At 46.8% G+C, this 25,288-nt stretch overlaps 1 protein-coding gene across 6 annotated transcripts in view; it reads right to left on the bottom strand.

Moving 5' to 3' along the window:
• Positions 1 to 25,288, bottom strand: part of lyst (lysosomal trafficking regulator) — a 429,684-nt gene that overhangs the window by 292,859 nt on the left and 111,537 nt on the right. For all 6 annotated transcript variants that reach the window (XM_085996691.1, XM_085996696.1, XM_085996697.1 and 3 more), the window contains one exon: positions 11,059 to 11,254. In XM_085996691.1, the coding sequence (XP_085852817.1) occupies positions 11,059 to 11,254 (196 nt within the window). The remainder of the gene's footprint in view (positions 1 to 11,058; positions 11,255 to 25,288) is intronic.

The following is a 25,288-nucleotide window of genomic DNA, read 5'->3' as shown; positions in this document are numbered from 1 at the left end:
TCCTCATAACTAAGAGCATTTAGGCTAGGTATCATTCTGGTCACCCTCCTCTGCACCTTCTCTGGAGCCTCAATATCCCATTTCAAGTAATGGACAGAAATGACCAGTGATTAGAATAGTCCATTTGACAAATAAAGCATTTAAAAATGAGCTGGCTATCACTGGCAAACAAGACCATAAGAAAAGTCAAGGATAAGCAGCAGCCAAATTTGTTTATCAAAACTAATTCTTCCAGAGCATCGGCTCTCGCATTTTAGTATCCAACTCCATTTTGAACACTTTAATGTTTCTGTCTCTACTAGCCCAGCTGGCACATTAGTCCAAATACTTACTAATTTTCACTTGTGTGTCCTTTTGGGACTAGGTGGTAGCCAACGTAATACCCCCATTCAAGAAGGGAGAGAAGGTTAAACTGAGCAACTGTAGCCCAGTGAGTCTAATATCACTGTGGACAAACTTGATTAAGCCAACACAGATTTGTTCAAATGCTCCAAATGCGGATTAATATAGAACAGTGGTTCTCAAACTGCGATCGAGACGTTCCGGGAGTTCACGAAGCATTGGCCAATAATTAGTTGGAGAAGATCTTTGAAAAATTGCAGACCGTAAAAATGAACCAGAGAGGATTGGGGAGGGGGCAGGACCAGAGTGTTCACATTCACTGGTGTCTGTGGGAGGAGAGCGGATGGTTGGCTGGCTCGTAATGCAGCGAAGGGTGACTTATTTAGAACAGCATTCCACTGGGGCCCAGCTTTGTTTATTTTTCAATCTCATGGAGAAGAGAGATGTGGCTGAGAAGAGCAGGGTGAGTAATCATGCAGGAGGTGGGGCGGCCTTCAGTTTACAGCACTGCAAGCGGGAAGGGAAACGCCGCAATGGGCGAGGCCTTTTGGGGTAAATTTCAGGCATTGAGCAAGGGGAATGGTAGCGTAGTGGTAATGTCACTGGGCTAGTAATCCAGAGGCCTGGACTATGATCCAGAGACGCGAGTTCAAATCCCACCATGGCAGCTGGGGAATTTAAATTAAATAAATCTGGAATAATTACTAGTAGCAGTAATGGTAACCATCGGATTGTCGTAAAAACCCATCTGGTTCACTAATGTCCTTTAGGGAAGGAATTCTGCCATCCTTACCTGGTCTGGCCTATATGTGACTCCAGACCCACAGCAATGTGGTTGACTCTTAACTGCCCTCTGAAATGGCCTAGCAAGACACTCAGTTGTAACAAACTGCTACGAAAAACAATAAGAAACTGGACGGACCACCCGGCATCAACCTCGGCACCGGCTACGGACACGGCACCGGCACACCCAGCCCAGTCGACCCTGCAAAGTCCTCCTCACCAACATCTTGGGGACTTGTGCCAAAATTGGGAGAGCTGTCCCACAGACTAGTCAAGCAACAGACTGACATACTCACAGAATCATACCTTTCAGCCAATGTCCCAAACTCCTCCATCACCATCCCATGGTATGTCCTGTCCACCGGCAGGACAGACCCACCAGGGGTGGCGGCACAGTGGTATACAGTCGGGAAGGAGTCTTCAGCCAATTCGATTCACTCCACGTGATATCAAGAAACAGCTGAGCGCACCGAATACAACATCCCGGCTGTCGTGCTGAAGGCTTGTGCTCCAGAACTAGCCGCGCCTCTAGCCAAGCTGTTCCAGTACAGCTACAACACTGGCATCTAACCGACAATGTGAAAAACTGCCCAGGTATGTTCTGTCCACAAAAAGCAGAACAAATCCAATCCGGCCAATTACCGCCCCATCAGTCTACTTTCAATCATCAGCAAAGTGATGGAAGGTGTCATCGACAGTGCTATCAAGCGGCACTTACTCACCAATAACCTGCTCACTGATGCCCAGTTTGGGTTCCGCCAAGACCACTCTGCTCCCGACCTCATTACAGGCTTGGTCCAAACATGGACTAACAAGGCAAGGGAATACACAATGAATGGTAGGACCCTAGGAAGGACAGAGGATCAGAGGGACCTTGGTGTGCATGTGATACGCTTATCAATTACTCCATAAAAGGCAATGAATTAGGAAAGTAATGAAAAGGTTTTTATTAACTAAAGAACAGAGCATGCCTCTCGTGGACGACTGGTTCCAAGAAGGAAGTGGGTTGCCGGGCAGCCACCTTTATACCAGGTCATGTAGGCGGAGCCAGCTGAGGCATGCATTGGTACACAGTGAGTAGCAAGAGGTAACAATGTGCAATAACGATAACAGTAGTGAACAACAATGAAAACAATAACAGTGATTTACCACATTCACCCCTTGTTTAAAATTGAGTCCGGCGGGGTGAAGTGTACTAAAAGTTCGTGTAGGTAAGTCTATCAGGAGGCCTTGTATGCCGTCCTGATCGTCGTAGCAGCGGCGGCGGTGCTGCAGTATCCAACGTCGAGTCTGGTGTCTGAGTGGTCGACGAAGGGTCCTGGGGCTCCGGCATGCCGTCTACAGGGGTTGGGTTGGGAGAAGTGGTGGATAATAACGGTGGTGATTCAGGGCGCCCGAGGGTGCGAGGTCTCGTATGGAGACCATGTCCTCCCGCCCGTCTGGGTATGCCACGTAGGCATACTGGGGGTTGGCGTGTAGGAGGTTCACCCTCTCGACCAGGGGGTCCGTTTTATGGGTCCTCGCGTGCCTCCGCAGTAGGACGGGCCCAGGAGAAGTCAGCCATGTCGGTAGCGAGGTTCCCGATGTGGACTTCCTGGGGAAAACGAACATTTGCTCATGAGGGGTGGCATTAGTGGCAGTACAAAGCAGTGACCGGATGGAGTGGAGCGCCGCAGGGAGGGCCTCCTGCCAGCGAGAGGTCGGAAGGCCCTTAGATTTTAAGGCTAAGAGGACGGCCTTCCAAACCGTCGCGTTCTCTCTTTCCACCTGGCCATTCCCCCGGGGGTTGTAGCTGGTGGTCCTGCTCGTAGCAATACCTCTCGCGAGCAGGTACTGACGAAGTTCGTCGCTCATGAAAGATGAGCCCCGGTCGCTATGTATATAGCTGGGGAACCCGAACAAGGCGAAGAGGTCATTCAGACATTTGATGACCGTGGTACTGGTCATGTCTGGGCAAGGGATGGCAAACGGGAAACGGGAGTACTCATCAACAATGTTGAGGAAGTACACGTTGCGGTCAGAGGAAGGGAGGGGTCCCTTAAAGTCGATGCTCAAGCGCTCGAAGGGGCGAGTGGCCTTGATCAGGCTTGCTCTGTCTGGCCTATAAAAATGCGGTTTGCATTCGGCACAGATTTGGCAGTTCCTGGTCATAGTTCTGACCTCCTCGATGGAGTAGGGCAGGTTGCGGGACTTAAAGAAGTGGCAGAATCTGGTGACCCCGGGGTGGCAGAGGTCATTGTGGAGGGTCCGCAGTCTATCAACTTGCGCGTTGGCGCATGTACCTCGTGATAGAGCATCTGGGGGCTCATTGAGTTTCCCGGGCCGGTACAAGATATCGTAATTGTAGGTGGAAAGTTCAATTCTCCACCTCAAGATCTTGTCGTTCTTGATTTTGCCCCTCTGCTTATTATTGAACATAAAAGCAACTGAACGCTGGTCAGTGAGAAGGGTAAATCGTTTTCCGGCCAGGTAATGCCTCCAGTGTCGCACCGCTTCCACAATAGCCTGGGCCTCCTTTTCGACAGAGGAGTGTCGAATCTCGGGGCCCTGGAGGGTCCTGGAGAAAAAGGCCACGGGTCTCCCCGCCTGGTTAAGGGTTGCAACTAGGGCGAAGTCGGATGCATCGCTCTCCACTTGGAAAGGGATGGACTCATCCACTGCGTGCATTGTGGCCTTCGCAATATCACTCTTGATAAGAGTGAAGGCAGCACCCGCCTCTGATGTCAGGGGGAAGGAGGTGGACTTGATGAGGGGTCTGGCTTTGTCCGCATAGTTGGGCACCCACTGAGCATAGTAAGAGAAAAACCCCAGGCATCTCTTCAGTGCTTTTAGGCAGTGGGGGAGGGGGAGCTCCATAAGGGGGCGCATTCTGTCGGGGTTGGGCCCGATGACTCCGTTCTCCACTACGCAGCCGAGGATGGCAAGGCGCGTGGTGTGAAACATACATTTCTCTTTATTGTATGTTAGATTCAGCCGCTGGGCCGTACGGAGGAATTTCGCTAGATTAACGTCATGGTCCTGCTGGTCGTGGCCGCAGATGGTGACGTTATCCAGATAGGGAAAGGTGGCCTGCAGCGCGTTCTGGTCAACCATCTGGTCCATCTCCCTTTGGAAGACCGAAACCCCGTTGGTGACGCCGAAGGGGACCCTAAGGAAGTGGTAGAGGCGGCCGTTTGCCTCGAAGGCAGTATACTGGCGGTCCTCATGGCGGATAGCGAGTTGGTGGTATGCTGACTTAAGGTCAATGGTGGAGAATACCCTGTATTGCGCAATCTGATTGACCATATCAGATATGCGGGGAAGGGGGTATGCGTCCAGCTGGGTGTACCGGTTTATGGTTTGGCTGTAGTCGATGACCAGGCGGCGTTTATCGGCGGTCTTAACGACTACAACCTGGGCTCGCCATGGGCTGGTGCTCCCTTCGATAATGCCCTCCTTCAGGAGTCGCTCCACCTCAGCGCTAATAAAAGCTCTGTCCCCGGCGCTGTACCGCCTGCTCTTGGTAGCGATGGGTTTACAGTCGCGGGTGAGGTTAGCGAACAAGGGAGGGGGGGGACTTCGAGTGTGGAAAGGCTGCAAGTGGTGCGCGGCGGGCGATTTAAAAGCTGTTGGTTGCAGACTGAGTGGGGGAAGGGGTCCACCGTATGCCAATGTGACACTTTTGAGGTGGCACTGAAAATCCAACCCTAGCAGAACGGCAGCGCAAAGACGGGGCAGGACAAGAAGTTTAAAATTTTTATATTCAGTGCCCCTAACCGAAAGGGTCACCACACAGTAGCCGTCCACGTCCATTGAATGGGACTTGGACGCCATAGAAATCCGATGGCGCGTTGGCAGGACCGTGAGGCAGTGGCTACGCACCGTGTCGGGGTGAATAAAACTCTCCGTGCTCCCGCTGTCAAACAGGCAAGTAGTGGCGCGGCCGTTTACCGTAATGTCCATCATGGACCTGGACAGATGATGAGGGAGGGCTTGATCCAGCGTAACGGAGGCCAGTGTATGGCTGAGTGAGCTGATATGGTCGTCCGACGAGACGGTGGTCGAGTCCGGAGACAAATTGGCGGTTGAGTGCGGCGGGCAAAATGGCGGCGGCCATGATTCCGATCCCCACGCGGCCGGAGGTGCACAAAATGGCGGAGAAGATGGCTGCCCCCACGGTTCACACGCGGCGCTGCTGGCGTTCGCGAGTTTCCCTCTGCAGGCGTTGGCGTAATGGCCTTTCTTCCCGCAGCCAGAGCAGGTAGCGGTCTTCGCCGGGCAGCGCGCTCTGGGGTGTTTTAACTGGCCACAGAAATAGCATTTTTGGGCCTGGTTACGGGACATCGTTTCAGTAGTTGGTACCGGGGGTGGCGGTCCCGGTTGCTTTCGGGACATCGCTGCAGTAGTTGGTACCGGGGGCGGCGGTCCCATGTCCCAAGGTCGCGATGACCATGGCGCGGCCCCGTTACGTGCGTATGCTTCGAGGTTTCGGTGGGCCGCATCTAGTGAGCGCGCGAGGGCTACGGCCGTCTTCAGGTCGAGTTCCTTGCTTTTGAGCAGTCTCTACCGGGAGTAGTCGGACTGGAGGCCCTTAACGAAGGCATCACAGGTAAGTCCCTCCGTGTGCGCCGCAGCTGTTACCGCCTTACAGTCGCAGTCCCTGCAGAGCGTCTGTAACGCCCGTAAAAATGCCTCTACCGATTCCCCCGGTTGCTGCCTGCGGGATCCCAGGAGGTGTCTGGCGTAAATCGTATTCACTGGGCACGTGTATTGCCCTTTTAGCAGGTCGAGAGCCGCCGTGTACGTAGTAGCGTCCCGGATGAGTGTATATACTTGAGGGCTCACCTGGGCGGTCAGGACTTTTAATTTGTTCTCCTCTGATGTCACGGCGGAGGCTTCTAGGAAGGATTCAAAGCAGCTCAGCCAGTGTTCGAAATTGGTAGATGAACCCGCCGCTTGGGGGTCGAGGTCCAGGCATGCTGGTCTGAGGGCTCGCAGCAACGCCTGCTGTTGTTGCTGCTCAGTTCCGGACATTTTACTTTTAGTTAATAAAATTGATACGCTTATCAATTACTCCATAAAAGGCGATGAATTAGGAAAGTAATGAAAAGGTTTTTATTAACTAAAGAAGAGCATGCCTCTCGTGGACGACTGGTTCCAAGAAGGAAGTGGGTTGCCGGGCAGCCACCTTTATACCAGGTCATGTAGGCGGAGCCAGCTGAGGCATGCATTGGTACACAGTGAGTAGCAAGAGGTAACAATGTGCAATAACGATAACAGTAGTGAACAACAATGAAAACAATAACAGTGGTTTACCACAGCATGTACATAGATCCCCGAAGGCAGCAGGACAGGTAGATAAGGTGGTTAAAAAGGCATGTGGGATAATTGCCTACATTAGCTGAGGCATAGAATACAAGAGCAGGGAGGTTATGATGGAGCTGGAATACTGTGTGCAGTTCTGGTCGTCACACTATAGGAAGGATGTGATTGCATTGGAGAGGGTGCAGAGGAGATTCACCAGGATGTTACTTGGGCTGGAGCGCTTCAGCTCTGAAGAGAGACTGGACAGGCTGGGGTTGTTTTCCTTAGAGCAGAGAAGGCTGAGGGGGGACCTGATTGAGGTGTACAAAATTATGAGGGGCATAGATAGGGTAGATAGAAAGGAACTTTTCCCCTTAGTAGAGGGGTCAATAACCAGGGGGCATAGTTTCAAGGTAAGTGGCCGGCGGTTTAGAGGAAAAACTTTTTCACCCAAAGGGTGGTTGGAATCTGGAACTCACTGCCTGAAAGGGTGGTAGAGGCAGGATCCCTCACAACATTCAAGAAGCATTTAGATGAGCACTTGAAATGCCATAGCATACAAGGCTACGGACCAAGTGCTGGAAAATGGGATTAGAATAGACAGGGCTTGATGGCTGGCGTGGACACGATGGGCCGAAGGGCCTCTTTCTGTGCTGTATAACTCTTTGACTCTATGGACAAAGGAGCTGAATTCCAGAGGAGGTGAGAGTGACTGCCCTTGACATCAGTATGGCATGAAGGAGCCCTAGTAAAACTGAAGTTAATGGGAATCGGGGGGGAAAACTCTCCATTGGCTGGAGTCATATCCAGCACAAAGGAAGATGGCTGTGGTGATTGAAGGTCAATCATCACAGCTCCAGGATATCGCTGCAGGAGTTCCTCAGGGCAGTATCCTAGGCCCAACCATCTTCAGCTGCTTCATCAATGACCTTCCTTCCAACATAAACGTCAGAAATGGAGATGTTCACTGATGACTGTTCAGTGCCATTCACAATTCCACAGATAATGAAGCAGTCCATGCCCGCATACAAGACCTGGACGACGTTCAGGCTTGGGTTAAGTGGCAGGTAACATTCGCGCCACACAAGTGCCAGGCAATGACTATCTCCAACAAGCGAGAGTCTAACCACCGCCCCTTGACATTCAACGGCATTACCATCGCCGAATCCCCCACCATCAAAATCCTGAGGGTCACCATTGACCAGAAACTTAACTGGGCCAGCCACGTAAATATTGTGGCAACAAGAGCAGGTCAGAGGCTAGGTATTCTGTGGCGAGTGTCTCACCTCCCGACTCCCCAAAGCCTTTCTACCATCTACAAGGCACAAGTAAGGAGTGAGATGGAATACTCTCCACTTGCCTGGATGAGTGCAGCTCCAACAACACTCAAGATGCTCGACACCATCCAGGACAAAGCAGCCCGCTTGATAAAGGGGAACCAGTGGACGTAGTGTATTTAGACTTCCAAAAGGCATTTGACAAGGTGCCACACAAAAGATTATTGCTTAAGATAAAAAATCACGGGATTGGGGGTAATATTCTGGCATGGATAGAGGATTGGCTATCTAACAGAAGGCAGAGAGTTGGGATAAATGGTTCATTCTCAGACTGGCAATCAGTAACTAGTGGTGTTCCGCAGGGGTCAGTGCTGGGTCCCCAACTCTTTACAATCTATATTAACGATTTGGAGGAGGGGACCGAGTGTAACATATCAAAGTTTGCAGATGATACTAAGATGGGAGGGAAAGTAGTGAGTGAGGAGGACATAAAAAACCTGCAAGGGGACATCGACAAGCTAAGTAAGTGGGCAGAGATTTGGCAGATGGAATACAATACTGGAAAGTGTGAGGTTATGCACTTTGGCAGGAAAAATCGTAGAGCAAGTTATTATCTTAATGGCAAGAAACTGGAAAGTACTGAAGTACAAAAGGATCTGGGGGTCCTGGTGCACGAAACTCAAAAGGTTAGTATGCAGGTGCAGCAAGTGATTAAGAAGGCCAATGGAATGTTGGCTTTCATTGCTAGGGGGATAGAATATAAAAATAGGGAGGTATTGCTTCAGTTGTACAAGGTATTGGTGAGACCGCACCTGGAATACTGCATGCAGTTTTGGTGTCCATACTTAAGAAAAGACATACTTGCTCTCGAGTCAGTACAAAGAAGGTTCACTCGGTTAATCCCGGGGATGAGGGGATGGACATATGAGGAGAGGTTGAGTAGATTGGGACTCTACTCATTGGAGTTCAGAAGAATGAGAGGCGATCTTATTGAAACATACAAGATTGTGAAGGGGTTGGATCGGGTGGATGCGGGGAGGGTGTTCCCGATGGTGGGTGAAACTAGAACCAGGGGGCATAGTCTTAGAATAAGGGGCTGCTCTTTCAAAACTGAGATGAGGAGGAACTACTTCACCCAGAGGGTGGTAGGTCCATGGAATATGCTGCCCCAAAAAGCTGTAGAAGCTACATCATTACATAAATTTAAAACAGAAATAGACAGTTTCCTAGAAGTAAAGGGAATTAAGGGTTACGGGGAGCGGGCAGGAATTTGGACGAGTCTAGGTTCGGATCGGACATGGCCCTGTGGGTAGCGGAGCGGGCCCAGGGGCCGTGTAGCCTGATCCTGCTCCTATTTCGTGTGTCTAATTCTGTTAGATTCAGGAGATGGTTCTGTGATAGTAGATTGGCGGTTAGGATCAGATCAGCCATGATCTTATTGAATGGCGGAGCAGGCTCGAGGGGCCGATTGGCCTACTCCTGCTCCTATTTCTTATGTTCTTATGTTCTTAAACATTCACTCCCTCCACCACCGGCACACCGTGGCTGCAGTGTGTACCATCTACAAGATGCACTGCAACACCTCCCAAACCCGCGACCTCTTCCACCTAGAAGGACAAGGGCAGCAGGTGCATGGGAACACCAGCAACTCCAAGTTCCCCTCCAAGTCACACACCATCCTGACTTAGAAGTATATCGCCAATCCTTCATCGTCGCTTGGTCAAAATCCTGGAACTCCCTATCTAACAGCACTGTGGAAGTACCTTCACCACACGGACTGCAGCAGTTCAAGAAGGCGGCTCATCACCACCTTCTCAAAGGCAATTAGGGATGGGCAATAAATGCTGGTCTTGCCAGCGATGCCCACATCCCACAAACGAATAAAAAAAAAGAAAGCGGATGAGACCATTTGAGGCTCCAAATCGTAGACTTGCATGTTAGAAATCACCAAAACTTTTGACACTGGTGTTTAGAACCTCTTTTTAAGAAAAACGAATGTGTGACAAATTGTGTTGTTCCATTTTTGTTTTGCCCTCAAGCCAATAGTGCAGATATGAGAGTCCGGCGATCCTTTGGCCTGGCTCAGTGCCCGGCTCCAGGTGAATATGTGACTGAGGCCCTCTCTCTTAACCAGTGGTTAGGAATTGGAACGCACTACCTGATAGGGTGGTGAATACAAATTCAATAGTAGCCTTCAAAAGGGAATTGGATAAATTCTTGGAGAAAAAATTGCAGGGATATGGGGAGAGAGCGAGGAAGTGGGACTAACTGAATTACTCTTCGAAAGAGTCGGCGCAGACTGGATGGGCCGAATGGCCACCTTCTGTGCTGCACTGTTCTATGATTCTATGAGTTGGTAAGTTTTAAAGTTCAACCACGGGTTAGTCGCCATCGTTCACCGCAAGTCTCCTGCTGGCAGGTTTTTATTCGTTGCACAAACTTTTCCCGAACCAGTTGCGTGGGATCATGCTGCTGGCCCAATGGAGCTGAAATCCCGTTACCATGGCAGCACTGATTTATGTGCTGGAAAGTTCTGGCAAAGTTGCTCGGTAGAGGGAGCGGGGCTGTTGGAGAACCGGGGTCAGTCAGGCTGCCGGCTGTTTGTTTTTTGCGGGGGAGGGGAGAGGAGAGTTTGGGTTTGCGTGTCACTGGCTGGAGATGGCAGGGTGCGGCCGGTTTAAGAGCTGGAAATGCAGGGGCTTGTTCCTGACCCGCTGGGAACGTCCTGATGGCGAAAGAACAAGTTTGTTTGAAGTGGATGTCGGTGAACAGGCGTGAAGCAGACAATCAATCCCAATCACTCTAGCAGCTGTATGTTTTGGGGTTTTTTCTGTCAAGTTCTTTTTAATTTCACTTCTTTAGCATTAAATTAAAATTGAGGCTTTTGCCAATTTCAAATTACAATTTTAAAAAAAGTTCCTAATTAAAATTTGTAGATGAGCAGTAGTTTTTAGGGCGGTACTTAAAATTAATGTAACAAGTAGGAAAGTGAACAGCAGGCGCAGCTTTAAATAAATTGCCAAACATCACACCAAGGGTAGACAGACTCTGCAGAGAGAAGCAGGCACATCTGATATCAACTGATATCTATAAGTAAATACCTGTTTTCTTCAAACACTCTTTACATGCAGCACTTTCATATTATGAGTATTATACAGTATTATAATTTAGATGGGGGGGGGGGGGGGGGTCCATGATTACTAATCGATTTGAAAAGGGGCCCTTCAACCAAAAAAGTTTGAGAATCACTGGTATAGAAAAACCAGAAAGTTCATGCCTAACTCAATACCTTCTCTAAGCTTAGTTTGGAAATGTGAATCACAGAGATAAACATGAGACACACCCATTACCATGAAGTAAACCAATTCAGTACCTGATCAATGATGGAATCCAAGGTACTAAGTAGTAGGTATCCTCGACCCCGAACTAGGTATTCTCCCAATGCAACCATGTGGCTTTCTTCCTCCTTTTCCTTGCCCTCAGAACACTGAGCCACAGCATTGCAAAGCTGGTGCACATCTGTCAGAAATTCCCGTGCCAACGTGTTACAGGCACTGCTCATGTCTGAGCTGTGGAAAGAAGTAAAAGCTGTTCAGAATGTTTAATAAGTAGACAACATCGCAATCTCCTTTATGCAACTCTCAGACTACCTTGCTGCAGTATTTGAATGGTTTGCCTTGTGTAGTGATTACAACAGTAATGTTTTTGACTTTTAACACAACTAACAGAACAGTAGATGATTGATAAGTCTGCCTTCAAGCACCCTCTGCATTTAAAATTAATTCAATTTTACAGTCCAGGCCACTTACAAATTTCACAGAAATTACATATAAAAGTGAGTTAGAACTCACCCCTGTTTCACTTAACTACCATGCACACTATCATACAAGAAACTAATTTCAGACAATCAAGGATTATATCAGGGTTAAACATTTTATCCTTCACATTATTCAGGCACTGTAGATATCTGCAGTTTTAAGCTCCCACACAGATCTTGTAAGTTCTTATTTGGAGCCAATTATTGAAATACTCCACCCTAAACTACAATGATATGAACAGAAAAAAAGCTAAGCTCCAGGCTCAGAAATGTTAAAATCACATGGCATCATGTGATATCACATGGACGATCTCCTTGCAAAAAATCTTCACATATTCCAGCAGAACAGACATACTGTTTCATTCACGCTTTATAATTCATTTAGTAAAAAGTAATGAAAATAAACTGTGCTTTCTCTACAATGTTCTATATTGGGACATGACTGCGACTAAGTATTGTCAGCAAATCTGTTCCAAAAAGAGTAGCTAAAAACTATTGTATATCATATCACTAGTCATCAGCAGTACTGGGCATATTTAAAATATTGGCACCAATACACTATTGTATTGAAAAAAATGAATCATACTTAAACAATTTGATGTTGTGTGGGTACACCTTTTCTGCAATAACTCCTAATACATCACCTCAAAAATGCTCATACCAATAATACCAAAAGTGACAGACTTGTAAGTAACTGTAAACCACCTCATGATAACGATCTCAAAGTGCTCTCTCCAGACACAGATCGGGTTAAGGACAAAATCATTGATTATGCTACTAGGTGTTTTGACAGTTCTGGTTATGAACATTTCACACACATCAACTGTACTTTACTAAAATCCTATTGACACTACTATTTTTATATTATATGATAGATAACATTGACAAGGAAGGGTATTAACTCTGGAGTCAAAGAAGATTTGATTGGGTATTCAAATGCTTTCTTGAAAACAGTCACAGCCCACTGCTGCAACTTGGGTGCCTGCCAGTGTACAGAGAGCCAAGCAGTTAACATATTAAGCATTTCAGAACATGCACAAGGATACTGTCTCCTCATATTGTCAATAGCTAAAAACAATAGTGAACCATACCACTGTGTGCATGTCTAGGATATTGCATACTGTGCATTGGGAACAATTTGTTTGCATATAAAATCCAAGTCGTATATCTTCCATTCTGTAGAGAACTCAATTATCTTCACCAAATTAGCATTGCTATTGTGCTTAATTGAAAATGAATACGCAGTTTCTCACAACCATGTTAATCAGCTTCTGGCAGGTGCCACTAATGGCAGAGCAAATCAACAATTCAATTCTGTAGCAATGCAATCATTCACTCGACCCCTCACTCAATTATCACTCCTTTTTTGAAAATGCAGATTCATGCTGTGATACAGTTCCACAGGCACCTCACCACAATAGCATTCATCATGTGTGATCCAGGCAGAGAGCTATCGACAGGCTATCAGCCATGGGGGAACCACAACTGACCCCGATTCCTTCTTCATCGGACTTCCGCACTTTCCAGCAGGGGTCACTGGATAAAAATCAGACTCGTCACTTGGCATATTTAAAATATTGGCACCCATACACTATTGAAGAGGGGGGTGAAAAAGCCATACTTAAGATGACTATCTCCCTCCCGAGCTCTGGGACAGCGCTGCTTTAGCTACATCAGCTAACTTAATCCAGAGTGGGGATCAAGCCTGGGACTTTTCTGATGTGTATGACTCAGTATTAGGCCTTTACCAATTGAACCACTGAGGGGGAAGCAGTGAATGTGACACTGAAAAGAACAATTATAATATTAAAGCTATTCCAGCATCCAAAGTGTTAATATTAGCATACTGTGGCGTTGCCACATTGGGGAAACACTGTGTATGTAGATAAACCTGTATAATCCCTTTAACTGCTGTATTCCCCTCCCCCCGCAAGACAGTTGCAAGCTGAGAGGAATAAGGCACGTTCAGACTTGCCTGCTGCTGAGAAAAGGAAAACCAATCAGGTTCCAGCAGGTGACCAATCCGTGAGTCATCACAGGTTCGCGGGCTTCACGAATTCAGTACTGTATTGTGAGAGTTGGAGTAAAGACCTATTTCTTGTAGCTCGCTGTGTTGCCTATTTCTTTACGCGGGAGACCGTAGTCCCCCACAATACTATTAATTTCATGTAGCCAATATTACTGTATTGATGCTACATAATCATTACTGTAATATTAATGCTAGATATATTAGAGTAAAAATAAAATTTAAATTTGGCTCATCTTGTTGATTCTCACTGTTCTAAGTTTAACTTCATCTCTTGTCTTTTACTAACACCTATTTTAGTTAGTAGTTATTCTAACTATTTTCTCTCATTAAAAAAAAAGTTTAATCGTTAATTTAGCATATATCTTCTGACAACAGTGAGACCAACTGTGAAAAGCACCTAGAATGAGAGTGCCTTTAAAAAAGAGGCTACTTGTTTGGCTAATAACCAACTCCAAAGGAACAGCAACAACAACTAGTATTTATATAGCGCCTTTAACATAGTAAAATGTCCCAAGGCGCTTCACAGGAATATTAAAAGACAAAAAAATTGACACCGAGCCACATAAGGAGAAATTAGGACAGGTGACCAAAAGCTTGGTCAAAGAGGTAGGTTTTAAGGAGCGACTTAAAGGAGGAGAGAGAGGTAGCGAGGCAGAGGGGTTTAGACAGGAAATTCCAAAGCTTAGGGCCTAGGCAACAGAAGGCACAGCCACGAATGGTTGAGCGATTATAATCAGGGATGTTCAACAGGGCAGAATTAGAGGAGCGCAGATATTTTACATAGGATATATGGCACAGAAACAGGCTATTCGACTCAACCAGTCCATGCCGGCGTTTATGCTCCACTCGAGCCTCCTCCCGTCTTTCCTCATCTAACTCTATCAGTATAACCCTCTATTCCCTTCTCCCTCATATGCTTGTCCAGCCTCCCCTTAAATGTATCTATACTATTCGCTTCAACCACTCTGTGTGGTAGCGAGTTCCACATTCTCACCACTCTCTGGGTAAAGAAGTTTTTTCTGAATTCCCTATTGGATTTCTTGGTGACCATCTTATATTGATGGCCTCTAGGCATGCTCTTCCCCACAAGTGGAAACACTCTCTGTATCCACTCTATCAAAACCTTTCATAATATTAAAGAGTATTAGGTCGCCCCTCAGCCTTCTTTTTACAAAGAGAAAAAAGACCCAGCCTGTTCATCCTTTCCTGATATGTATACCCTTGCATTTCTGGTATCATCCTTGTATATCTTCTCTGCACCCTCTCCAGTGCCTCTATATCCTTTTTATAATATGGCGACCAGAACTGTACGCAGTACTCCAAGTGTGGTCTAACCAAGGTTCGATACAGGTTTAACATAACTTCCCTACTTTTCAATTCTATACCTCTAGAAATAAAACCTAATGCTTGTTTTTTTTTTATGGCCTTGCTAACCTGTATCGCAACTTTTAGTGATTCGTGTATTTGTACCCGAGATCCCTTTGTTCCTCTACCCCACCTAGACGCGTACCCTCCAAGTAATAAGTAACCTCCCTATTCTTCCTACCGAAATGTAACACCTCACATTTATGTGTTGAACTTCATTTGCCAATTAGATGCCCATTCTGCAAGTTTATTCATGTCCTCCTGTAATTTGTTGCAGTCCTCCTCAGCATTGACTATTCCCCCCAATTTGGTGTCATCTGCAAATTTAGAAATTGTGTTTTTGATTCCAAAGTCTAAATCGTTAATATAAATTGTGAACAACAGTGGTCCCAGCAGTGATCCTTGTGGAATACCACTTCCCACCTTCTGCCACTGTGGATAGCTACCTTTTACCCCTACTCGCTGCTTTCTGTCTTAAAGCCAGCTAGCTATCCATTCTGCAGCTTGTCTCCTGACTCCACATTCTCTGACCTTATTCATCAGTCTACAGTATTATGGGGTACTTTATCTCGGGAAGTTGTGGGGCTGAAGGAGATTACAGAGATAGGGAGGGGCGAGGCCATGGAGGGATTTGAAAACAAGGATGAGAACTTTGATATTGAGGCATTGCTTAACCAGGAGCCACTGCACGTCAGCGAGCACAGGGGTGATAGGTGAACGGGACTTGGTGCGAGTTAGGACACAGCCGAATTTTGGATCACCTCAAGTTTACATAGGGTAGAATATGGGAGGCCAGCCAGGAGTGCGTTGGAATAGTCAAATCTAGAGGTAACAAAGGCATGGATGAGGGATTCAGCAGCAGATAAGCTGAGGCAAGGGCGGAGACGGGCGATGTTACGGAGGTGGAAATAGGCAGTCTTAGTTATGCTGTGGATATGTAGTCGGAAGCTCATTTCAGGGTCAAATATGACACCAAGGTTGCAAACAGTGTGGTTCAGCCTCAGACAGATGTTAGGGAGAGGGATGGAGTCAGTGGCTAGGGAACGGAGTTTGTGGCGTGGACCGAAAACAATGGCTTCAGTCTTCCTATCACTTCATTGGAGGAAATTTCTGCTCATCCAGAACTGCACGTCAGACAAGCAGTCTAACAATTTAGAGACCATGAAGGGGTTGAGAGAAGAGGTAGTGAGGTAGAGCTGGGTGTCGTCAACGTACATGTGGAAACTGACGCTGTGTTTTCGGATGATGTCGCCAAGGGGCAACATGTAGATGAGAAGTAGGAGGGGGCCAAGGGTAGATCCTTGGGGGACACCAAAGACAGACTTGCATTTATAATGCGCCTGTCACGACCACCAGACGTCCCAAAGCGCTTTACAGCTAATGAAGTACATTTGGAGTGTAGTCACTGTTGTAATGTGGGAAACGATGCAGCCAATTTGCGCACAGCAAGCTCCCACAAACAGCAATATGATAATGACCAGACAATCTGTTTTTGTTATGTTGATTGAGGGATAAATATCGGCCATGACACCGGGGATAACTCCCCTACCAATAACCTGCTCACCGATGCTCAGTCCAGGACCACTCGGCTCCAGCTGTCATTAAAGCCTTGGTCCAAACATGGATAAAAGAGCTGAATTCCAGAGGTGAAGCGAGATTGACTGCCCTCGACATCAAGGCAGCATTTGACCGAGTGTGGCATCAAGGAGCCCTAGTAAAATTGAAGTCAATGGGAATCTGGGGGAAAATTCTCCACGGACTGAAGTCAGACCTTGCACAAAGGTTGCGGTTGTTGGAGGTCAATCGTCTCAGCCCCAGGACATTGCTGCAGGAGTTCCTCAGGGCAATGTCCTCGGCCCAACCATCTTCAGCTGCTTCAGCAATGACCTTCCCTCCATCATAAGGTCAGAAGTGGGGATGATCGCTGATGACTACAATGTTCAGTGCCATTCACAACTCCTCAGATAATTAAGCAATCCATGCCCGCACGCAGCAAAACCTGGACAACATTCAGGCTTGGGCTGATAAGTGACGAGTAACATTCGCGCCACATAAATGCCAGACAATAACTACCTCCAACAATCGAGAGTCTAACCACCTCCCCATGACATTCAACGGCATAATCATCGCCGAATCCCCCGCCATCAACAGCCTGGGGGTCACCATTGACCAGAAACTTAACTGGACCAGCCACATAAATACTGTGCCTACAACAGCTCGTCAGAGGCTGGGTATTCTGCAGCAAGTGTCTAATCTCCTGACTCCCCAAAGCCTTTCCACCATCTACAAGGCACAAGTAAGGAGTGTGATGGAATACTCTCCACTTGCCTGGATGACTGCAGCTCTAACAACACTCAAGAAGATGGACACCATCCAGGGCAAAGCAGCTCGCTTGATTGGCACCCCATCCATCACCTTAAACATTCACTCCCTCCACCACTGGCGCACCGTGGTTGCAGTGTGTACCATCTACAAGATGCACTGCAGCAACTCGCCAAGGCTTCTTCGACAGCACCTCCCAAACTCACGACCTCTACCACCTTGAAGGACATGGGCAGCAGGCGCATGGGAACACCACCACCTCCAAATTCCCCTCCAAGTCACGCACCATCCTGACTTGGAGATATATCGCAGTTCCTTCATCGTTGCTGGGTCAAAATCCTGGAACTCCCTCCCTAACAGCACTGTGGGAGTACCTTCACCAAACGATCTGCAGCGGTTAAAGGCGGCAGCTCACCACCACCTTCTCGAGGACAATTAGGGATGGGCAATAATTGCTGTCCTTGCCACCAACCCAGGACCAAATTTAAAAAAAAATATCCTTCCCGAGGTTGGTACCCAAAACTAAACGCAATACTCTGAATGAGATCTGACCAAGACTCTGTACAACTGAAACATTACTTCCTCCCTTTTGAATTCCAGCCCCTTGAGATAACGGCCAATGTTTCATTAGCCTTCTTGATTACTTCCTTACTTTTGTATTCTCATCACTATTTACCTTTTGCACTAGCTTCTCAGTGTGTGTACATGGGCACCTGCACATAGTTTTGCCCACTCACTTAGTCTGTTTATGTCCCTTTGTACTTCCTGCTCCCATCTACACAACTTACCGTGCCTCCTAACTTAGTGTTGGTAAAACCATCCCATAAAGTTTTCATATTGAGTTCATTGCAGGATTTTTTTTTCCCCCCAAACACTTACATTTTCAAAAACATTGTTTTCAAGCTGAGGATGCTCATGTTGGGGAATGGAAAATTCTGGTCATGCTGGGGACTCAATGACATCATCAAACTCTCCCAGAACAGGTACAAGCTCATAGCCAGGAGAACAAAACCCTCTGTTCTCCCATCAATTCTAACCTCAGGGGAGTGCATGTTCTCCTCATCCATTTCCTACACTAGCCATCCTTAAAGTTTGAATGATATTGCTAATTTTGGTAGTTTTGTGCCTGGGTTAAGACCACCTACACTCATTTTGCTTAGGAAGTTAAAGGTAGTAGAGATAGGAAACTTTAATCCCATTAGTGAAAAGACAGTGTAAGATCCCACTGCACCACCTCGTCCCCTTTCACTTGTATTACAAAATTTATAATAAAATGCATAAATCAAGCACTAACAAGTATCAGTAGTTTGAAAAAACAAGTGTCTCAAAAAGATGAACTGAAACAAAATGATACACCTAACAATAATCCACATTTATAAAGACCTTAAAGAGGAAATGGAGGTTTAAAATGGAGCAGTAATTTGAGGGGACAGATGGGTCAAGAGTGGGTTTTCTGAGTACTGGGGTGATAATAGAAGCTTTGAAAAGGAGAGGAATAATGCCCGAGTAAAGTGAGCCAGAGTATTGGGGAAGTTGAGTGAAGAGTCAGGGGGAGCAGAAAGCAGGTCTCATTCAAGAGATGAGTTTGGAGGGTGAAGGGAGATGCGGCGATGGGTTTTAGAGCTAGAATAGGTGGGCGAATTGGGTGGGAGGTCGGATGCGGACGCAACAGCAGAAGCTGGACGGATGGTCTCGACCTTAGAGATAAATCCATAAACTCTTTATACTTCATATTGGATGAGATGGGGAAGGAAATTGGGGAAAAGAGTTTGAGGAGGCAATTAGTCACGAATAAAAGGAAGCGCGAGATGTCTTTGGCTTCCAGGAGCATCCTGGAATAGTAAAATAATTTGGATGAGGAGGTCAAGGCACAGTAATGCTTGACATGTGTGAGCCAAATGATTAGATCAGCTGTGTATTACGTGCACGTGAGTTTCAGGCCCTCTCAAAAATAGAGGTTTACCAGGGTGAATATCAAGGTTGGGAGATGGCAAGTGATTTGACAGAACAAGGGCATCAAAGGAAGAGGCAAGGGAACAATTTAGCAGGTCAATAGCAGCAGAGGTGTTGCAACGGAGGATAAGAGTATAGGGAGTTAGGAGTCTGACAGTGAATTAGTGATGGGCCTCACAGACAGGATGGAACGCAGCACCAGACAAGGAGGATTCAGTGAGGAGGAAGAAGTTGCCACCCATAATCTAGTGTTAGTGCCAAGGTGCAATGGATTATTCTACCGTGTGGGAATGAATGGCGAGGGTCTTGCTCACAAGAGTGAACATTCTGAAGGGCAATACGAAGCGGTGTGGTGATTGACGTTCCACTGGGGGGTCAGAAGGGTGAGGAAGAGGCAAGATAAATGGAGGGGGGACTTACAGTAGTAAACCCTTTAGAAGCAAGCTGGTCATCGAGAATGTAGAGTGGTCCAGTTAGCAGAATAAGCAACTGGGAACATGAGAGACAAGGCAGAGTGTACCAAGCAGGAGGCTGTGGATTCATTCACGAGGGGCTCGAGTCTGGGACAACTAGAGGGGAGAAGGTAGTCTTAGGAGTAGAGTTGAGTGGTGGGGGGATAAGAAGGATTGAGGGAGGCATGGTGCTCTAGAAGGTGGAGGTGAAAGAGGTCACGGATGAATGAGATGAAGAGGAAGAGAAAGCAGAGCCTGGAAATGACCGAAAAGGAGATCTAATAGTATACAAAATTTTGAAATTATTTCAAAGCGTAAATAAATAGTGAAAGATTGGTTTCATTGATGGGCAAATCAGTAACAAGGGAGCGTAAACTTATGAATCGTTACCGAAGCATTAAAGGGAATATTAGGAGAAATACTTTCACGCAAGAGTTATTAGAATATGGAGAGCATTGCCACCAATTGTTATTGAACACGAGTCAATCACAATAGTTAAGAGAATTAGATAAACCACTTGAAGAACAAAATATTAAGAGTACAGGGAGATGGGTCATCCGATAGCTCCGATGTGGACAAACACAACAAGCCAAATGGGCTCCCTCTGTGATGAAGTTTCTACGATTCTGCTCCTACAATTCTGCCAATGCTATTGAGTTGGCGGCAAGGAGCTATACAAGAATTCACCATTGAAATTCTCAAGACTATCTCCTCTCTCATCTTACGGGAAAGTAAGTTGTGAGGAGGACACAAAAAACCTGCAAAGGGATATAGACAGGTTAGGTGAGTGGGCAATAAGGTGGCAGATGGAGTATAATGTGAGGCTATTCACTTTGGTACGAAGAATAGAAAAACAGAATATTTTTTAAATGGTGAGAAGCTATTAAATGTTGGTGTTCAGAGAGATTTAGGTGTCCTCGTGCAGGAAACAGAGTTAGCATGCAGGTACAGCAAGCAATTAGAAAGGTAAATGGAATGTTGGCCTTTATTGCAAGGTGGGTGGAGTACAAGAGTAAGGAAGTCTTGCTACAATTGTACAGGGCTTTGGTGACACCACACCTGGAGTACTGTGCACAGTTTTGGTCTCCATACCTGTGCCTCAGTGGGTAGCACTCTCACCTCAGAGTCAGAAGGTTGTGAGTCCCACTCCAGGGAGTTGAGCACAAAAATCTAGGCTGACACTCCAGTGCAGTGCTGAGGTAGTTCTGCACTGTTGGTGGTGCTGTCTTTTGGATGAGACGTTAAACCGAGGTCCCGTCTGTTCTCTCAGGTGGACGTAAAAGATCCAATGGCACTATTTCGAAGAAGAGCATGGGAGTTATCCCCAGTGTCCTGGCCAATATTTATCCCTCAATCAACATCACTAAAACAGATGATCTGGTCATTATCACATTGCTGTTTGTGGGAGCTTGCTATGCGCAAACTGGAAGCCGCCTATCCTACATTGCAACAGTGACTACACTCCAAAAGTACTTAATTGGCTGTAAAGCACTTTAGGACATCCAGTGGTCGTGAAAGGCGCTATATAAATGCACGTTTTTCATACGAACATACGAATTAGGAGGAGTAGGCCACTCGGCCCTTCGAGCCTGCTCCTCCATTCAATATCATGGCTGATCTGGTTACTCCACATTCCCGCCTAACCCCCGATAACTTTTCACCCCCCTTGCTTACCAAGAATCTATCTACCTCTGCCTTAAAAATATTCAAAGACTCTGCTTCCACCGCCCTCTGAGGAAGAGAGTTCAAAAGACTCACGATCCTCAGAGAAAAAATTTCTCCTCATCGCTGTCTTAAATGGGCGACCCCTTATTTTGAAACAGTGATCCCTAGTTCTAGATTCTCCCACAAGAGGAAACATCCTCTCCACATCCACCCCGTCCAGACCCCTCAGGATCTTATGGCCTAGAAATTCAGTGGGCTGCGCCGCCAGTTAGCGCCTAAAGAGGGCACTCAGTGGCTTTAGCGCCACTGGCCACGCCTCCCGCAATATTTAGCGGGGTGCTAATGGCGGAGTTAGCTTGTAGCGCTGCGCCGCCACCGATGACGTCATTGGTGAGCGCAGCGCCCCGCCCCGATCGCGATATTTGGTCGCTCCCGCCTCTAACGCCAGTCGCAAATCGCGACCGGTTCACAGGGCCTACCTGTGGCGGTAGTGGCGCAAATTAAGGTGGAGGTGCGGGGCGGCCATTTTTTCCGGTGGCCGCCTGCCAGCACCTCCTCGCGCCGCCCTCCCCAGCCTCCTGATCCACCCCCCCGGGCAGTGCCAGTTGTGTCCCAAAAGCCTGGCACTTCTCCTCGGTGTCGGGCTCTTTTGCTGGCACTCGCGATCGGTGATCGCGCTGGTGCAGGCCCCTCCCCCTTAAGAAGGGGAGGAAGGCCTGCAGTACAGCAGCACGCCGTGCCACAACATGTGGCGCTGTGGCACGTAGCGCGGCGATATTCAGTTTGAGCGCCCCAAGCGGGACGCGGGGAGCCTCGAGCAGCGCCCCGAGTCCCTCTTGGGGCGCTCCCACTGAATATCGGGAGGGCGCAAGCGGCTCTGGTCGGAGCGCAAATTCCGGCGCCCAGGCGAGCTTGGCGCCCCAAACGCGGCGCCACCGAATTTTTAGCCCTATATGTTTCGATCAAGTCACCTCTTATTCTTCTAAGCTCCAGCGGATACAAGCCTAGCCTGTCCAACCTTTCCTCATAAGACAACCTGCCCATTCCAGTTATTAGTCTAGTAAACCTTCTCTGAACTGCTTCCAATGCATTTACATCCTTCCTTAAATAAGGAGACCAATACTGTACACAGTACTCCAGATGTGGTCTCACCAATGCCCTGTATAACTGAAGCATAACCTCCCTACTTTTCTATTCAATTCCCCTCGCAATAAACGATAATTTCTTTCTTTCTTTGAGGACAAATTGATTAGACTAAGCCTATATTCCCTAGAGTTTAGAAGAATGAGAGGTGATCGCATTGAAACATATTAGATTCTGAGGGGGATTGACATGGTAGATGCTGAGAGGTCGTTTCCCCTGGCTGGAGAGTCTAGAACGAGGGGGCAGAGTCTCAGGATAAGGGGTCAGCATTTAAGACTGAGATGAGGAGGAATTTCTTTACTCAGAGGGTTGTGAATCTTTGGAATTCTCTAGGGCTGTGGATGCTGAGTCATTGAGTATATTCAAGGCCGAGATAAATATTTTTTTGGACTCGAGGTGAATCAAGGGATATGGGGATCGGGCAGGAAAGTGGAGTTGAAGTTAATGATCAGCTATGACCTTATTGAATGGCGGAGTAGGCTCAAAGAGCCGAATAGCCTATTCCCGCTCCTATTTATGTTCTTATGGTCCACATGTAATTCGGCAAACATTTGTTCAATTTGTTTATTTAGCCCCAGAGGTCTGATTCCCAGCTAACCTACAGCCCTCCTGCTCCCAATGTATCCTTGCAACAAACTCTGTAGCCTCAACTGTCCCAGTATCTGGGGATTGGTGCATTTTTAAAAATACCTTTAAAAATATGTAAAATGTATTTATTAATGAAGTTGTTGCACCCAGGTATTGAGGCTCCAATTGTTCCAGTGGCCCTCAGTCTCCTTCCTGCAAATTTCCAACGTGACACAACGATCCCTGTTCCACCGCTCACCCCATCCCTACCAATGGGAAAGCACGATCAATGAAAAGAAAACAAACAGGAATTGGGTACAGAAAGAAAAGGGGAGAGCAAAAAGAAAACAGGGCAGTGAGGTGGGATGGAAAAAACTGAAGTGAGAGAGAGGGAGAGAAGAAATTGTGGCAGCAGAGTGAAATTAAAGAAAACCTCACTGAAGGAAGTAAAAGCTTACTACAAAAAGAAAGAATACCGTAGCAAAAGAAAAAACTACAGCATAGTGAAACAGGAAACCAACTGCAGCAGAAAAACAAGAGGAATGAAAGAGGGAAAATAATGTCAAGGAGAGAAAATTAAAAAGTAGCAAGAGAATATGATTTGGACAGGTTGGGTGATTATACTGCATCTGCCCAATGTGGATAAATGTGAGGTTATCCACTTTGGTGGCAAAAACAGGAAGACAGATTATCTGAACGGCAATAGATTGGGAGAAGGGGAAGTGCAACGAGACCTGGGTGTCCTTGTGCACCAGTCGCTGAAGGTAAGCATGCAGGTGCAGCAGGCGGTTAAGAAGGCAAATGGTATGCTGGCTTCGTAGCGAGAGGATTCGAGCACAGGAACAAGGATGTCTTGCTGCAGTTGTACAGGGCCTTGGTGAGACCACACCTTGAGTATTGTGTGCAGTTTTGGTCACCTTATCTGAGGAAGGGTGTTCTTGCCATGGAGGGAGTGCAGCGAAGATTCACCAGACTGATACCTGGGATGGCAGGAATGACGTATGGAGAGAGATTGGGTCGATTAGGCTTATATTCGCTAGAGTTTAGAAGAATGAGGGGATCTCATTGAAACTTATAAAATTCTAACAGGACTAGACACAGGAAGGATGTTCCCGATGGCGGAGGAGTCCAGAACCAGGGGTCACAGTCTAAGGATTAGGGGTAAGCCATTTAGGACTGAGATGAGGAGGAATTTCTTCACCCAGAGAGTGGTGAACCTGTGGAATTCTCTACCACAGAAGGCCGTTGAGGCCAACTTATTAAATATATTCAAGAAGGCGTTAGATATATTTCTTAAGGCTAAAGGAATCAAGGGATATGGGGAGAAAGCAGGGACAGGGCACTGAATTTGGATGATCAGCCATGATCTCATTAAATGGCGGAACAGGCTCGAGGGGCTGAATGGCCTACTCCTGCTCCTACCTTCTATGTTTCTATGTTAAAGAAGTTGAAGAAGGGTGAAAAAATACAAGACAAGGGAAAAGGAAAGAAATTGAAGGGATGGAAGTAGCAGATTTGTGATTAATTAAGAGAGAATTTGTACTACTGTTGTATGATGGCATTGTAAAGATGGTAAATTGGTGAAGATTCTGCTGATTCTCTACCAAAGTCGTCAACCCAAACCCATGAAATTTTGAACTGAGATAGCTGGCTAAGAGAAGTGCTCTGGCAAGTCTCCCTACATTTTCTGAACCTTTAGCAAAGCAAAGAATATAGCGGGTAAAAATCTAGATTAAGCCTACAAGGCCTTGCCAGCAGCAGTGGCTCGGTGGAATCAGTTTCTCCTTGCAATGTCAAAAATTGCATAAATCAAAAAAACAGCCGATAAAACAGGATGTGGTATTGCTTCAACAGGAAATGACCAAAAATAAACCCAAAATTGCACAACTGGGGGAAAGACTGTGAGGCAGAAGAGTGTTTAATGCCTGCCTTGAAGGCAGCAGGAGCAGATGGTATGGTGAACAATTTGGAAAATAACTGCAGGAGGAAGAATCTCTGTTTATTTGGTATTTGGAAGGGATATCAGAACCTATCTCCAGGATATTCCACTCGGATTTCTAGGGCTACCCAAACCAAATCTTCTAAACTGGCAATCGCTCAGTCATAACCAAACTCAGAAAATAAACTATGTGCAATAATTTTGAAAACATTTAGCTCTCAAAATTAACTGCTTATCTTTGAGGCACCAATGAATAAAAGTGGCCTAAGGAGAGAAACAATCATTTGAATATCTTGTACACCCAAGTCCAGGTTATTAATAATATATCATGAGGAGCAATGGTCCCAACAC

The sequence above is a fragment of the Somniosus microcephalus genome, chromosome 9 (assembly GCF_052327205.1).
Source record: "Somniosus microcephalus isolate GS21.2 chromosome 9, FLI_Smic_1.0, whole genome shotgun sequence".
NCBI classification, from domain to species: Eukaryota; Metazoa; Chordata; class Chondrichthyes; order Squaliformes; family Somniosidae; genus Somniosus; species Somniosus microcephalus.
This window is presented reverse-complemented; position numbering and strand designations above follow the sequence as displayed.